The 16923-nt window shown below is 37.6% G+C and overlaps 2 protein-coding genes across 3 annotated transcripts in view; both read left to right on the plus strand.

Annotated features, from left to right (window-relative positions):
• The first annotated feature begins 808 nt into the window (after positions 1-808).
• On the plus strand, positions 809-10109 carry polr2f (RNA polymerase II, I and III subunit F). Of its 2 annotated transcripts, XR_014607296.1 has the most exons (7): positions 809-966; positions 1264-1333; positions 2643-2773; positions 9250-9321; positions 9656-9749; positions 9794-9870; positions 9943-10109. XR_014607296.1 is itself a non-coding variant. In XM_084120864.1 (5 exons), the coding sequence occupies exons 1-5, from the start codon at positions 947-949 to the stop codon at positions 9744-9746; spliced, it is 384 nt and encodes a 127-aa protein (XP_083976990.1). In that variant the 5' UTR covers positions 809-946; the 3' UTR covers positions 9747-9870. The 2 variants fall into 2 exon arrangements, 1 of the variants encoding a protein (XP_083976990.1); XM_084120864.1 differs by lacking the exon at positions 9943-10109 and having other exon boundaries at positions 9656-9870.
• A 2135-nt stretch (positions 10110-12244) lies between these two features.
• The window catches only part of LOC311087095 (GTPase IMAP family member 8-like), an 88408-nt gene continuing 83729 nt past the window's right edge, over positions 12245-16923 (plus strand). Inside the window, exons 1-3 of the mRNA XM_084120338.1 lie at positions 12245-12268; positions 12589-12627; positions 12723-12758. Coding sequence (XP_083976464.1) covers positions 12609-12627; positions 12723-12758 — 55 coding nt within the window. The 5' untranslated portion in view covers positions 12245-12268; positions 12589-12608. The remainder of the gene's footprint in view (positions 12269-12588; positions 12628-12722; positions 12759-16923) is intronic.

Genomic DNA, 16923 nt, shown 5'->3' on the forward strand with positions numbered 1-16923 from the left:
ATAGAGAAACATTTTAAATATGTAATCATATTTCACAATATTACTGTTTTTGACTATCAAATAAATGCAGCCTTTATAAGAATGTTCTTTCAAAAACATAAAAAAAAACTTCCAGATCCTAGATTTGTGAACGATATTAGGGTATATAAGTTTAGAAATACATAATATACCTATAGCCTATCAAATAAACTAAAAATATATCAGTTATACTACGGTAATATAGGCAATAAAGTTCCATTGAAAAATTTCACTGTTGAAGTTAAATCACAAACTTATCTACTCACTAATACTTGCTTATTAGATTATCAATTATTGTAATTTATTTTAGGCATCACAGCTTGACTTTATATTATAAGACGCAAGGTTTGGAAAACATTTTTCTTTTACGAAGCGCTCGACTCCGCGCACTGAGGCCTTCTGCTGGTTAAAGATGCAAGGAGAACACAGAACAGTATAATCAATATCATTAAATATTATTTTCTCTTAAAATCTGTGTAAACAGATTTGTAGCAAAACACGTATAGACAGAATGTTAAGAACTTTATAGGAAATTACAACTTCAGCGATTGCTGAAATCACGTGACTTCAGTTTGACATGCACTTCGAAGCACTGATTCGAAATAAAAGGTTGCGAAACTTCGTGAAGCTTAGTTGTGCATCAATGTTCTATCAAACAAGGTGTCTAAATGTGTCATAAAAATAAAGTTAGGCTTCAGCTGCTTTTTGAAGGGGGATTGATTGCAATCGATTGCCATGTGTAAGTGTTTGGGGAAGGTCAGTGTTGTGGCGCTGGTGTTTCTGCACGGACTGTGAAAGCTGCAGCACCGCCGGAAGTTCATTCCACGCTTCGACTCGTCCTGCAGTCTTGCGCGAGACGCAACAACACACTGAAATTATAGGAGAAATTAACAATTAAATCTTCTTTACGACACACAGGACACTAATTATGTCTGACAACGAAGACAAGTGAGTTCTAAACGCGTCGGCTACAGGGGTTTCTAAATGTCTACTGTAGTTTAAAGTGTGTGAGTGTGAAAACAACACGATGAGATCATATTTCTGTAGGATCCTTAGCAGCTATATCTATTATAAAACTTAAACATTATAACTGTGAACGATATTATAACACGAGTAACTCCGTAACTCTCTACATCGTGCTTTAGTAAATCTCTAGTTTAGGGTTTAACGTTAGTTCACAGTGAGATCTGTTGTCTGTTTATTTAACGTTACTTCAGTTGTTGTTTGGTTGTTGTTGTTGATCAGTTTTGATGACGGAGACTTTGATGATGTTGAAGATGAAGAGCCTCTGGATGATCTGGAGAATGTGGAGGATGTAAGATCTGTTTTATTATGATTATATTCTCACTAGTGTTTCCTGGCAAATATAACTCTTAATGTATTCTAATCTCATGACTCATATAATGTAATGTCAAGATTTCCGGCTGAAATTTCATGTCAAAATCGAAATAAATTGGAAAGTCGTTGTATTTTGCCTTATATAAATTATATTAAGACTAATTTACCAATATTAGGATTTTATTTATTGCATTGTTACATTATTTACAGACATTATAGTGCATTTAATTCTGTAATTAATAAAAAATAACAATACAGCAGAGTGTATATTTATAAATTATTCTTATTGTTGTGTTAGTACAATAATAAATAATAATACATTTTATATGTAATGCGCTTTTCTTAAACCCAAAGCGTTACAGTAAAATAAGCAGAAACAACAAGGCCAATACAACAACTAATTGAAGAAAAACAGCCTTAAATAAATGTGTCTGAATCAGCTTTTTAAAGTGTCCCGATGCTGGTGCGTTTCTGATGGTAAGAGGAAGCACATCCCATCGCTTGAGGGCTTTGTATGAAGAGCCTCTTTCCCCCATAAAGTCTTGAGCTTACATGAAGGCTGATGTAGCAGAAGAGAGTCAGCAGAACAGAGAGAACGTGATGGAGTATAAGGGCTAATGAGATCACATAGATACTCAGTCCCGTCTAGTGCCTTATATGTTAAAATAAGAGTTTTAAAATCAATAATCACATTTATGGGAAGCCAGTGCGACTGTGAAAGCACCGGTGTGATGTGTTCACGAGGAGAATGTTGAATATACTGAGATTTAGCTGGAGGGACAGAAAGCAAGGCATTACAGTAATCTAACCCAGTTGTAATGAAGGCATGAGCCTTTCTGTGTCTGCAAAAGGTCTGAGTCGAGCAACAGTTCTCAGATGCTTAAGAGCAGTTTTAGAGATGTTTTATATGTGCTTCAAATGTTAACTGTAATGTAAATTTTGTTAAGAAAATATTAGTTTCTGTTGCTTTTTAGCTCGTAATCTCAGTCCCAGTAAAGGTTAATAAGTGTATGTTTTAGGACTATTACGATTTTTTTTATTGTGACATTTTCACTTTTCAGTGAAGTACAATATTTAATGTTAAAATAAACAGGCTACTATTTATTGTTCAGATAATTGTATGTTGTTTCTCTAGTTTTTCGACTCATAATTTCACTCTCAGTTGATTAGTTTCAGTCTCTTCTGACAGTCTTGTGTGTGTTTCTCATACGACGTGTTGTGTGTGTGTGTGTGTGTGTGTGTGTGTGTGTGTGTGTGTGTGTGTGTGTGTGTGTGTGTGTGTGTAGGAGGACCAGGAGAACGTCCAGATCCTGCCGGCGGGTGAAGGTCAGCAGGCCAATCAGAAGAGAATCACCACACCGTACATGACCAAATACGAGCGCGCACGAGTCCTGGGGACACGAGCACTGCAGATCGCGTGAGTGACCTCTGACCCCTGACCTCCTGCACAAACATACCTCAGTTTACAGCTGGACTATAGAGCTGAGGTTTGCAGACCTGCCAACCTGTACGCAACCTGTTTTGACCTCTAAGTACGCTGGTGCGATTTCACTATAAACTCAAAGCTTACTCAAACTCTAAACGCAAAAACCTGTGCACGCGCTGTACTTAAATCAAGCAACAGCGGAAGAAGAAGAGTTCGACCAATCAAAGCGCTGGGATCATTCCCCAAATAGCATGCGGGGATGATTGGCAGATGTGTGAGGCCTATCATTAAAAAGAGACTGAAAATCGACCGCTAAAACTCTTCCACTCCCGCCGTCTGACTGATTTCTTCAGTGAGGACAGTAACGTTACAGTATCACTCAATCAACTTTTATTTATATAGCACAATAAAAGCAACAGTAGTTGTCGTCCATTGTGCTGTACAACAGGATAAATATCTAAAAAACCAAGAAAAAAACCCCCGCAAAACAAATGATAAAGGGATTTTTCAAAAATTTAATTCAACATTAAAGTCAAGGACAGCTGTAAGCCTGTAAAAAGAGGGAGGTTTTTAACTTAGATTTAAAGGAGAACTCGGCAACTCTAGCGAACTCTAGTCACTTCTTCGCTGATTTTCCCTTTTGTTGTCGCATGTTATCCCCACGAGCTCCCCCTACAGCTGTGGGGGGGCGTATATTTCACAACACGGTCGTAAAAAACTCACTTGCGGCGGCCTCCTCCCCCTCTCTACCGCTGCTCATGTGCGTTTGTTTTGATCGGAGCAAGCCAACTGTATCGCGTGGAGCTATGTCTACCGAGGTGGGTAATCTGGTAATACATCATACATGCGTGTGTGTTTATGTCGAATTGCCGTAAAGCAATTCGTGTTTCGCGCTCGTTCTCGTTCTCGCTTCTCACGAGACTTCCAATTTCTATCTTGCCGGGACGGTAGTCCCCAAGTTGCAAGGTTGGTTTTCCGCCTGGGAAAGCTGGGGGGAGCGGGGAAAGTCACCAATATCACCAGAACAGGTTGTTTAACCATCCAAATGATTTCTAGACAGTTTTATTAAGTTAAAAAAGTTACCAAGTTCTCCTTTAAAACAGACTCTGTGGATACGAGAGTCTTAGGGATAGGGGAAGACTATTCCACAATTTTGGACCAACAACAGAAAATGCACAGCCACCTCTCATCTTAAAGGTCCTGTTCTTCGTGATCCCATGTTTCAAACTTTAGTTAGTGTGTAATGTTGTTGTTAGAGCATAAATAATACCTGTAAAATTATAAAGCTCAAAGTTCAATGCCAAGCGAGATATTTTATTTAACAGAAGTCCCCTTTCAAAGCCTACAGCGAACGGCCGGTTTGGACTACATCCCTCTACTTCCTGCTTTAATGACGTCACTAGAACAGTTTTTTGACTAACCTCCGCCCACAGGAATACACAAAAAAGGGGGCGTGGTCTTGTTGCGCTCCCACGGAGAAGAGGAAGTGTTGCGTTTGTAGAGTGGCAACGATTTCTTTTACACAACATGACAGCTTTTAAGGCTATATTCATGGTGAAAATAAAGTGTATTTATATAAAATTGTTTGGATGAAAACTATTTCAAAAGAACTATACACAACACAAAATAATTTAATTAGGAGGTGTTACAGTACTTTTTGTATTTCTCTGCAGCAGATGTTTTCAACCTCTGTTGGCATTTTGCCACAGTTACCTCATGTACACCTATAAAACATATATTACTAATCAAAACTCGTGCCCACGTGTAACTAAGGTAGGAATAAAAAATGCACTTATTTTAAAAATTCAACAACACCATCGTTAATTCGACAGATGGACAAAACCATATACCACAAGCTTTTATAACAGTTTGTAACATTTAACATTACAATTTAACGAATTCAAGGTAACAGCCAAAGGTAAAAGTATGACAACTACTAAATAAACAGCTTACCATTGTGAAACAAGTCGTGCTTGAACAGGTTCTAATCGATCCTCTTCATCTATTTCTCCGGGTCTGATTCCGGCTCAAATTGATAGGGTAATATTAAAGAAATGTTTACAATAACACTGAGCGCATGCATCTCCACGTTATGGTAAGAGGCGTGACCTTTCCGGGCAACGTGCGCTAAGCTGCTGTCCAATCACAACACAGGAACCGCTGGCACAATCAGAACTCGTTACGTATTTCTCAAGGAGGGACTTCATAGAACAAGGAAGTCATCAGCCCGTTCTTAGGACAGTGAAAACAGCGGTATACAGATAAGTAAATTGTGTGAAAAATACTGTTTTTTTACACGCGAAACATGAACACATGTCATATTGCACACTGTAAACACAATCAAAGCTTCAAAAACACACGAAAAAAGGGACCTTTTAAGTCTAGATCTCAGAACCATCAGCAGTCTTCGTTGAGATGACCTTAATGATCTAGAAAAGTTACTTAATTTCAAAAGATCAAAGAGATAGTTTGGAGCTAATCCATTCATGGCTTTAAAAGCAAAAAGCAAAATTTTAAAATCAATTCGGATTACAAACTTGTAGCCAGTGCACCGAGCGCAGTATTGGGCCAGTTAGTGACAATCAAAAGTCCATCCATCTGAAGACGACTAATATTGGATTGACTCATTCCACTATAAAGAGAATTACAATAGTCAAGTCTAGATGAAATGAACAAATGGATCATTCTCTCAAACTCTGCAAATGTTAAAAAACTCTTAGCCTTAGATAATAATCTCAATTGAAAAAAAAAATAGATTTAACGTGAGCATTTATCTGTTTATCAAATTTAAGAGCAGAATAAAAAATATTTTACATTGGGGACCAAATCTCCCAAATTGCCATCAGGAGTAACAGAAACACCTGAGGTCCCAAAAACAATGACCTCAGCTGGAAAACCAGTACTTAATATCAGACAAGCATGCGGACAATGAGCTTAGGCCCTTTTCGTCATTTTTCTTTAGTGGCAAATAAATTTGGGTGTCATCAGCGTAAAAATGGAATGACACCCCATGTTTAGAAAAGGTAGTCCCCAAAGGGAGCAAATACAACGAGAACAGAGCAGGGCCCAGAATGGAGCCCTGAGGGACTCCATAATCCAAAACAGAAACAGAAGAAGAAAAGACAGGACTTCAATCTAGAGTGCAACCTTCAATACTCACACATTGTTCAAGTCGTGAGATAAGAATTTTGTGGTCCACATTATCAAAGGCAGCGCTTAAATCTAAGAGTAAGAGTATCACAGAATCAACAGACAATAAAATATCATCAAAAACTTTTAATAAAGCTGACTCAATACTGTGATATTTTCTAAACCCAGATTGGAATTCTTCAAAAACACTATTTAACTCCAAATGACTCTGCAGCTGATTCATTAAAGCAGACAGCACTCACAGGACTCACAACCCGAATTTAAAATAGTAGAAAGCATTTTAGGTTTATGGGAGTTTTGTGCTATAATGTTAAAAAAAAAATACTGAGATTTTGCAGCTTTGACTAACTTTTGGTATCTAATGAGTGACTCACATAGTATTTCATAAGACACTTGTAATTTGTCTTTTTTCCACTTTCGTTCAACTCTACGACAAGCCCGCCTTTTGTTCAAGTTCAAGTGTGGTGCTGGTTACCCAAGGTTCAGCTTTAGAATTTTGCCTTTTTCCTCTTAGTGGAGCCACAGAATTCATTATTTCATTACTAATGGAATTGAATAACATAAGATGTTCGTCAACATTAAGCAATTTTGAAAGGGATTCAAGACAAAAATCATCACTAGAAGAAGGACTAAAGGTACGAATCTGCTGCGAAACCCTCAATGTTTTTGAAACTTCATTTGGAAAGGAGAAAGTATGCAACAGGCATATGGTCAGAAAGATTTCGAGTTCACAGATCGAAATACCATGCAACAACAACACAAGGTCTAATGTGTGGCCCTGTTTATGAGTTGAACATTTAGCACTTGAGTGAAATCGAAAGAATCAATCAGATTTTAGTAAAATCCTTGGCCAAGGAATTTGACTCGCAACAAATGTGGATATTAAAATCCCCCGCAATCAAAAGACGATCATAATGAAGAACAGCGTCTCCTAAAAAGTTTGCAAAACTTATTTGGTTTTGGAGGCCACATAACAAAGCGACTGGATCCAGGCCCGAGCTGAAGGCGATCTAAGCCATGACGCGATTTCAGCTGACGTATTAAACTTAACTTCAGTTTAGCCGCAGTGCCCCACTCGCTTTCCTCTTCTCTTTCTCTTTTTCACAGGCCGGGACGGTTTTCAAAAATAGAGGGAAGTAGTTTGAGTGAAAGAATTTTACAATTTACAGAAGTTACTGTATTAAAGGGGTCATCGGATGCCCATTCTCCACAAGTTGGTTTGATTCTTTAGGGTCTCCATGTAAAGTTTGTAACACACTTTGGTTAAAATTCCTCAATGGTTGTGTAAAACAACTCCCTTTACCTCCTCAAAAACAGCTCTGCTCACAGCGACCCGTTTCAGTGCATGTCTCTTTAAGGCCGCAGTTCCACCAAAGCATTTTCAGCCATCTGAAACGCTAGGCGCTCTGCAGAAAACGCCTAGCTGTGAGCGCCCGAGAGTGTTTTGGCAGCGCAGCGGCTTTTTCAGTTGAGACACTTTGCCTGCTATGATACGTATGTGCTAGCTTTAAATTTTGTTCTTGCTTGTTTTTTTATGTCAAAGCATTTTGTATTATTCATCCATTTTTTTTTAATTTTTATTCATTAAATGATGGACGCGTTTATACTTGATATTCTTTTTGAATATAAGGGACTCGTTTTGCTATTATTGGTCCTGTTTATTCAATGTGAACTCAATGTTTTCTAAAAATATGTTTGTATTGGCTAACATTGATTCAGCTAATGAGTGTCCTGTTTATAATGTGCAATGATCAAATGCAAATCTGTACTTTACAAATATAAACCCTTCTTTCTGTGGGATTTAGGATTATATTTGGATATTGGAGTAATAAGTCAAGTAGCCTATTTAAAATGAATCGCATGTGCACACAACAATGTTCCTGTGTGTTGGTGTTTTTACTGTTTTCTAGGGGTTTCCTAATTTTAGACTAGTTGACCAGTTCACATTATGCAATGCAATATGAATCATGAAAAATAATGTGAAAAAAGTGACTTTCACTGTATCTCATAATGTAGTCAGTGCAGTGAAATCTTTGATTTGGGTCAAATTAATAACTTTAGAAGAAAACGTACTCGGTTACTCACGTAACTTCGGTTCTCTCTAGAGAGGGAACGAGTACTGCGTAGACTTACGCTAGGGGAAAATCCTTTTCCACGAGATATTGAAGCCAAAAATTATGGTTTTATAATTATGGTCTTATGGTTTTGTCCATCTGTCGAATTAACGATGGTGTTGTTGAATTTTTAAAATAAGTGCATTGTTTATTCCTACCTTAGTTACACGTGAGCACGAGTTTTGATTATGTTTTATAGGTGTACATGTGGTAACTGTGACAAAATGCCAACGGAGGTTGAAAACATCTGCTGCAGAGAAATACAAAAAGTACTGTAACACCTCCTAATTAAATTATTTTGTGTTGTGTATAGTAGCCCGCTCATCGACAGGAGAAAAAATGCTCTGACAAAACCATAATAAGTCCCGCTTTTACTATCAGTACAGGCCGTAACCCGCCCTGTCTGTTGTGCCTTGCGTCTACACGACGCTGCTATGTATGGAAGAGCGTGGCTAACCCCCCTCCTCTTCCCGGATTCCTTGTGAGTCCACTGGGTGATTGTGCACTATATGAACTCCGGGCTTTCGCCCTCGGGTCTATGGTGTCAGATCCTGGCACGCACGGCGTCTGGCAGTGGGTCTCCTAGCGTAAGTCTACGCAGTACGAGAGAACCTCTCTAAGAGAACGTACTCGGTTACTCACGTAACCTCGGTTCTCTCTAGAGAGGGAACGAGTACTGCGTACCTTGCCGTGCATGCACACGCTCTGGTTGCTTCGACTATGAAAAAAACATATCTGTCGCCTGCAAGCTGTATTTATAGGCCTAAGCCACGCCAGTTTCGGCGGGACGTGACGCAGAGGGCGCGAAGCACCCCCATTGGGTCTGACTAGGCCGCTATGCCTCGCTCGATAGGCTCATGCAGTTGCCAGCAGACCAGCCAATAGGCGCGCGAGCCGTCTTGCCTATGTCTGTATGCTGCCACAACGCGTTTAACATTAATACAAAATTAAGGATAATTTTTGGCTTCAATATCTCGTGGAAAAGGATTTTCCCCTAGCGTAAGTCTACGCAGTACGAGAGAACCTCTCGTAAGAGAACTATAATTATGAAGATAGGCGTGTGTTTGTGTGTGTCCCGTCTCACACTGATGGTGCTCAAGCTTGGCAGGACTGGGTTTGCTGTGCTAGTGCTGCAGTGGTGCTCAGTGACATCACTTCCTGTGTGACAGCATATGCTCAGTGACATCACTTCCTGTGTGACAGGATGTGCGCGCCAGTGATGGTGGAGCTGGAAGGAGAGACGGATCCACTGCAGATCGCCATGAAGGAGCTCAAGTACGACACACATACATACACACACACACACACACACACACACACACACACACACACACATCAGAGATGCACGACTTATTGACTGGATCTGTTAGGATGAAGCGCTCGTTGTAGAAAAGCGTCTGATAAATGAATACATTTAAATGTGAACTGCCGTGTGTGTGTGTTTGTGTTTCTCATCTGTTGTGTGTGTGTGTGTGTGTGTTTCTTGTTTGTGTGTGTGTGTGTGTGTGTGTTTAGTCATTGAGAACATTGGACCCCATTGACTTTCATTGTATGGACAAAACACACTGATAAAGCGTGTTATTGATGTGTGTGTTTAACTGTCCCTCAGGAGCAGGAAGATCCCCATCATCATCCGCCGGTATCTTCCTGACGGCAGTTATGAGGACTGGGGCTGCGACGAGCTCATCATCACCGACTGACCTACGCACACACGCACACACACACACACACACACGCACACACACACACACACACACTCAGATCACATGATCATCTGTGTGTCACATCAGTGTTCACAGCACAGGTCTCCTCGTGTGTGTGTGTGTGTGTGTGTGTGTGTGTGTGTGTGTGTGTGTGTGTGTGTGTGTGTGTGTGTGTGTGTGTGTGTGTGTGTTCGTGTTCTGCTCTGGTTTATAGTGGAGGTTTGGTTTCATCCTGCAGGTCTGGTGTTTGTCCACATGAGGGCAGCACACACACACACACACACACTTCACTCTGAATCTCCTTATTTAATGTGTATTTGTCTGTTTTATTCATGCAAGATTAAACCTTTTTGTAGTAAATGACGCCCTTTGTTTTTATCTTTGTTGTTGGGAAAATACTGTAATGTCAGCAGAGGTGGACGAAGTACACAACTTCCTTACTTGAGTGAAAGTATAGATACTACTGGTCAAATATTACTCCGTTACAAGTAAAAGTTGCAAAGACCTATTTTTACTTAAGTAAAAGTACAGAAGTACTCATTTTTAAAAGTACTTAAGTATCAAAAGTAAAAAGTAAATGTCAATGCATTGTTTTATTATTGTTGCATTGTTGTATGTAATACTTAAAGTACCGTATGCCTCTGAATCTATGCCTGCATACCTACCCTCTTGTCAATATCAAATTTATTTCAAGAACACAGTTCCAGTAGTGGGATTGAATGTGAGATTAAATAAGTGCACTCAATAACGTCCACAATGGTTTCGGACACCCAAATGGCTGTCCCCTTAAATAGTGCCCTATTTAAAAATGTTTGGCTTTTAGTATGAATATGTTAGCCTTATTGTTATCTATAAGCTAGTGTGCTCCAAAAAAGTGACAAAATTCGCATTTAGAAAACCAAACCCAACGTTGAAAATGAAAATCAGGTTTATGTCAGAATCCAATGTCAGACTGACGTTGCAACGTTGGACAAACGTTGTATTGTGGTTGAAAATGAAAATCGGGTTGACGTCAGAAACCAACATCAGTCGGGTTCTGACGTCAACCCGACTTTTATTTTCAATCAATATCCAACGTCAATCTGACGTCAGGTTCTGATGTCAATCAGATGCAGGGTTCTGACGTCAACCCGACTTTCATTTCCAACCAAAATGCAATCTCTGCGACCAAAATCATGCATTGACTGATGTTACTTTCTACTCAAGGACCTTGACAGAATTGTAGTGGAGTAAAAAGTACGATATTTGTCTTTCAAATGTAGTGAAGTTAAAGTAAAAAGTTTCCAGAAAAAATAATACTCAAGTAAAGTACAGATACTCAAAAAGTGTACTTAAGTACAGTACTCAAGTAAATGTACTTTGTTACTGTCCACCTCTGAATGTCAGTAGATCTTTCTGCTCCTGATGGACACAGACAACATTGAGACACAATGTGACATTGAAGTTCAGCACACTGATGATGACTGTGATACATGAGTATAGAAAGTTCTCATACAGTTCACCGTATACGCATATTTATGCAAGACACTGAAAAATGACTAGGTAATTTACTTGCTAAATTTAAGGCGATCTGTTTTCAGAGAAATTCTAGGTAAACTCACCAATTTTACAGTGAATTTTGACATGACAATCCACACTAGGAAGAAATCTTAATCAGAAATCAGGCTTGTTTGTGTTATGGTTTTTGGTCAAAATAGAGTGAAGCAGAAGACCAAATTCATAGTCAACAGTTCTTCATTTGATTATAATATTTTTTATTATAGTCCACATGCAGGATATATACAATATATACTCCGTATGGCAGCTGAATTCAGTTGCCGATTCACCTTTTAGTGCTTAATCCGGTTCTGTTCACACACACTTCAGTAATTCTGGTGTGACAACTGGATTAATGACTGACATCCCTTAAATATCTGGTACACTCTCATGTGGCAAACTGGACTGAAAGCTTTACCATAGTAAATACCTGCCGTATTAAAGTAAGCACATTGGCTTGTCTTTACATTTCCTCTTTTCTGATTTTTCATGAGAGACTGAAATCTGAGTTCCTCTATGAGTAAGACACAGATGAGACATTAAACCTCTTAACAGGTTTGAGTCATGTTACTATTTTTCTTTTAATTCATTGACTCTCTGATTTGGTGTCTGAATTATAAGAATTCCAACTTACATTTTGTTGGAAGTGCAGCAGTAGCGTTAGTGTGCGTTAGCCATTTATTAGCTATTTTTAAGCTGAGATCATTTTAAAATCGATAAATTAACCATTGGTGCATTTTGCTTAGATGGTACCTGCCAATAACAATTTAGCATATTTAAATTGCATGTTTATTTGACCGCAGATCAGCTGAACGCCTCAAGACAGCCACAATATATATATATATATATATATATATATATATATTAGCGAATATTTAGTTATTTTTAAGTAGGCCTACGCTGTAGAATCTGTCGATGTGTTTTAAAAGCCTCCACAAGGGGCCGCATGCATTGGCATTCATGTGTGTTCCACAGACGGTATGGTATGTTCATAAGTTTCGACTTAGAAAATATCACCAACGCTTTGACAAAATGGCTTATAGTTCTGGTAAGGTTTGAATAAAGTATGTTAGCATGTTAAAACTGTCTTTAATGACCCATCATAATAAGCGTCTCACTTTAATCATTAAACGCTGCGACTTAAGTTTAGCTATTCTAAAGGTAGGCTATTAATAGCAAGCAAGGCCAAAACAAAACACGGTTTACGCATATTAACACAGAGATATAGGCCTTCAATTGTACTTTATAGTTGTGTTTGCATTATTTTAGTGATTATTTCGTGCTGTTGTTTGGTCTTTTCCAGACATACGATGGATTTCGACTATGAGAGGAGAGGAGAAACGTGAGTTTTGGAATAACAGCGTATTCTGAATCATTTTAGTCATGCAGCGCATCTTACCTAGATTCACAAACAGTTTGTTTTCTTTTGTTTTGTAGTGGGAAGTCATAGTCCAGATCTCAATCGCCCAAACTGTAAGTCATTAAATGATTTGACAGCAATACAATAGAAAAGTAAAAAAAAAATAAGTCCTGAGTGCTGTGACTGTTACTGTGACATATTTATTAGTGATATTTTATTGATAGATCCAGCAGCAAGTTAATTGTTGCCAGTAGTGGAGCCAGGCTTTTTTTCATAGGGGTGGCCAGGCAAGGGGTGGCACAGAAATCTTAATTATTTTATCATAAAAAAATTATTTGACTATAATGTTGGACTGTTTTAGTGCCTACACAACTGAATAAAGTTAATTTGTGCTTAATGTAATTGAGATAGTAGTGAATTGGGAATCATGGAATACTGAGTGAATTTTATATATTTTTTTATTTTTACCCACCACCTCAAATTAAAATTAATTAAATAGTAATAAAAGGGCACACACTACTAACAGCTAAAGTTCAGCTTGCTCAGTTAGCTTGGTTCTGGTTCTCAAAATCTCCAATAGCTTGTTCTACATTGTTGCATCTTCATGGATGAGATAACATGCAGATAATACTGTAGTCCAAAGATTATTCAGCCTTCAGTGTGTTTTATATAGTCAATGAACTCTTCAAACAATTCAGAGTTAGTAAAAAAAAATTTTAACTTTATATATTAGTTGTCAAAATAAACAATTGCAACAGTTGTATCATACCTAAATTAAAAAGGAAAACAAAAGTTCTCTTTTGAATCCCCATGTGCAAGAATGTGAACAAGGCGGAAGTCAACAGCACATAATGTAAAATGTTATGTTTTTCATAATGTATTGTTGCCAGAATGTAAAATTAGTTGTTTTATGGATTTAAAAATTATCCATGCCTATCGTCTAGTACAAATGCACAGTGCTCACATTTATTTGGACATTAAAACATTACATCCCAGCTAGCAGGGAACGTTCTCAGAACGTTGCACATTCCCTACAAGTTTGGTTAATGTCTTAAAGAAAACATTTGAATGTAATGTTCAAAGAATGTTTTGAGGATGTTTTCTCATTCCAAATAATGTTTCAATAAGGTTAAATGTAAACTAAGATATAACGTTTTAACTGTAACATTTTGAGGATGTTTTTAGAGAATGTTATCCTACACAGCAAAAACTCCAGTGTTAAATTAACTCTCCTGGGAGTTTATTTGACTCCACACTCAAAGGGTTAAAGTGTTAAAATTTGAGTGTTAAATGAACACTGAAGAGTGTTAAAATTAATGAGATAATTAAGTAGTACTGATGATTGAGTATTATTGAAGACACCTGATGTTAAAGAGCACCTATCATGGAATTTCGAAATTTACCTTTCATGTAGTGTGTAACATAGATCTAAGTGAACAAAAACATCCTGCAAAGTTTTGAATATGAAAGTGCACCGTATATAAAGTTATTGTCTTTCAAAAGTAAGAGTCGACTCCGAGTCATTTTTATGAATCGTTAGAAGACCGAAGCTTTTTCTCTGACTAGATGACGTCAACTTGTCAAGTTATTTGAATATTATTATTTGCAACCTGTAAGTGTTATTAATAATTGTTGCTTTTATGTTTTATGTAGCATGCTTAATAATTATTTTGTTTGTTCTGTAAGCACCGTTTAGCTTCTAGGTCTTCAATGACAGTTGTATTGAGATATGTGAAGTGTTTGTCGTTGTTTTCGGAGTTGTCTTAAAGAATAGAGTAATACCTCGTAGTACTGCATTATTTTTAAAACGTTGTGTTTATCCATCAGGCTAGCGCAAACAAAGACTGATTGTGCTGTAATTACTAAGTAATTAGTTACAGTTACTAGTTACTTCTTCCAAAAAGTAACTAAATTAGTTACTCAGTTACAAATTTTAAAAGTAACTAGTTACTTAAGAAAGTAACTATTGCGTTACTTCCAAGTAAAATTAAATTTTAAATGCTCAATTGTGACCCCACCTCTACCCCTCTTTAACAGAACTTAAAATACATGTGCATGTTCAATTATTTATGATAAATCTGAATATTATAATGAAATGTACACTTAATACAATACATTATTAACAGAAACATGAAACATTGTACACACATCAAAAAAAAAAAAAAATGTTGCTATGGGACAAAGTGAGACTAGCCTCCAATCAAATGCCATGTATGTAGATATTATGTTTATATAGTGGATCAATGCAAATAACACAATAGATGTTTTGGAACGTTTGATACCTGTCTCTCGTTGACTGACTGGCTTGTGTTGTTCCTTGTGTGTCCTGTCCTGTCCGACTCTGCGTTATGATGGGTCGTTCGCAATTCATGAGCGTTAGTGATGATGGATCGACTTGTTCGCGAATGAGCTTTTGATGGGTCGTTCGCGATTCGCGAATGAGCCGACTCTAAGAGCCGGCTCTTTTAGGTGAACGTCGGGAGCTGGCTCGCATATCTGAAGAGCCGACTCTATTTTTACAAATTTAGCCTATAGAAATTAAATAATTATGTAATAAAAATTTAAATATTATAGTCAAAGTCATTTAAAGAGCCGTTTGTGAGCCAAAAGAGCCGGCTCTTTTCAGTGAGCTGAGTCAAAAGAGCCGAATGCCCATCATTACTATGCGTGCTTTCGAACACCCGGCCAACTCTACCTCTGATTGGCTTACAATGAAATTTTACTCTACCTTAGCCAATCGTCAGCATTTATGCGCTTGTCTCGTGCTCTGTCCACTAACCAAGGAAGAACAGTAAGAAAAAGTATTTGCCTCTCGCTCAGAGATCTAGTTGGTCTGATGAAAAAAAAACAGCTTCATCAGTTGTTATAGTAACGCGCCGCATTTTTTGGCAGTAACGGTAACGGCGTTATTAAGATGAGAAGAGTAATCAATTAGATTACTCGTTACTGGAAAAAGTAATGCCGTTATTCCCATCACTGGCTTTTACAATATCTCTGGGCTATGCTCACTAACATAACATTAAATTCCTTATCTTATTTTTAATTTTTTACTACAAACTACAAAGCAGTGCACTTTAATCATTATTATAACACAATTTAATTGATAAAAGCATCATTGTACGCCGTGTTAAACAATATAAGTATTATCTCTGTAAACACTGCTAACATTTGACTGGGTCATCGGACCAATCACCGCAGATTAGCGTCACGTAAAGGCGGGGTTTTGAAAAGTGATTCACTAAACGAATCATTTGAGAATCGCGGTCAAAACAGGTAACAATAAATGCATATTATAAGAAAACTAAAGTGTTTTTTGTCATTGCATACATGCAAAACTGTTGTTGGGGACTTCTAAAACAATATTAGGAACATTTTAAATGCCATAATAGGTGCTCTTTAACAAGCAGAATCACCAAAGAAGAAAATCTAATTTTAAGTTACCATTATGGTGATCAGTGTTTGCTTTAGTTGGGCTCTTGACCCTTAAACTATTAAAGGGTTAGTTCACTTTGAAATTAAATTTTGGTATGTTTTAGCTTACCTAGACCATATTTGACCCAAAATTGGGTTAACACAACCCAGCAGTTTTTAGAGTGTGTGCATGCTCTTTGAGTCGGGATCCATATATCTGCATTATATGACTGACGAATGAAGAATTGTTTGACCTAAAAATATCAAAATTGAAACTACTGCGGAAAAAAAGACACCTCCATCTTGGATGCCCTTCAGGTAAGCTAAAACATACCAAAATTTAATTTCAAAGTGAACTATCCCTTTAACTTTAGATTTTGTTTGGCAGTTGTATCTGAGTTATAACTGACAGATGAACAAAGAGAAAAGATGATCAGATGTTGTTGGTTATGTTTTGACGTAATCATCATTTGACATGAAAGACTAAACACATTCACAATTAGTCATTTAGCAGATGCTTTTATCCAAAGCGAATTACAACAGAGGACTAAAGTTTAAAGAGTGTTGATTGCAGCAGCCTGGTGGTTTTATAACATATGATTTGTAGCATTTTCTATAGAATCCAAAATATTTCTTAAAAGTATTGTTCAAAATATCTTATTTAGACACACTGACATCAATAATCTAGCCTGGTTCTACCTAGGGCTGGGCGATTTAAATCGCGATATTGTTATGCGCATCTCGTCAGTAAAGCCGGTTCCTTGATTAGTAGTAAATCACCATCACCTGCTTTCAGATGGAGCGGCATTTACTACAAAGAGCCGTAGTTAACTGACAAGCTGAGCCAAATCACATCAATATCGCAGA

Source organism: Abramis brama (genome assembly GCF_963993115.1).
Source record: "Abramis brama genome assembly, chromosome: 1".
Classification (NCBI taxonomy): domain Eukaryota; kingdom Metazoa; phylum Chordata; class Actinopteri; order Cypriniformes; family Leuciscidae; genus Abramis; species Abramis brama.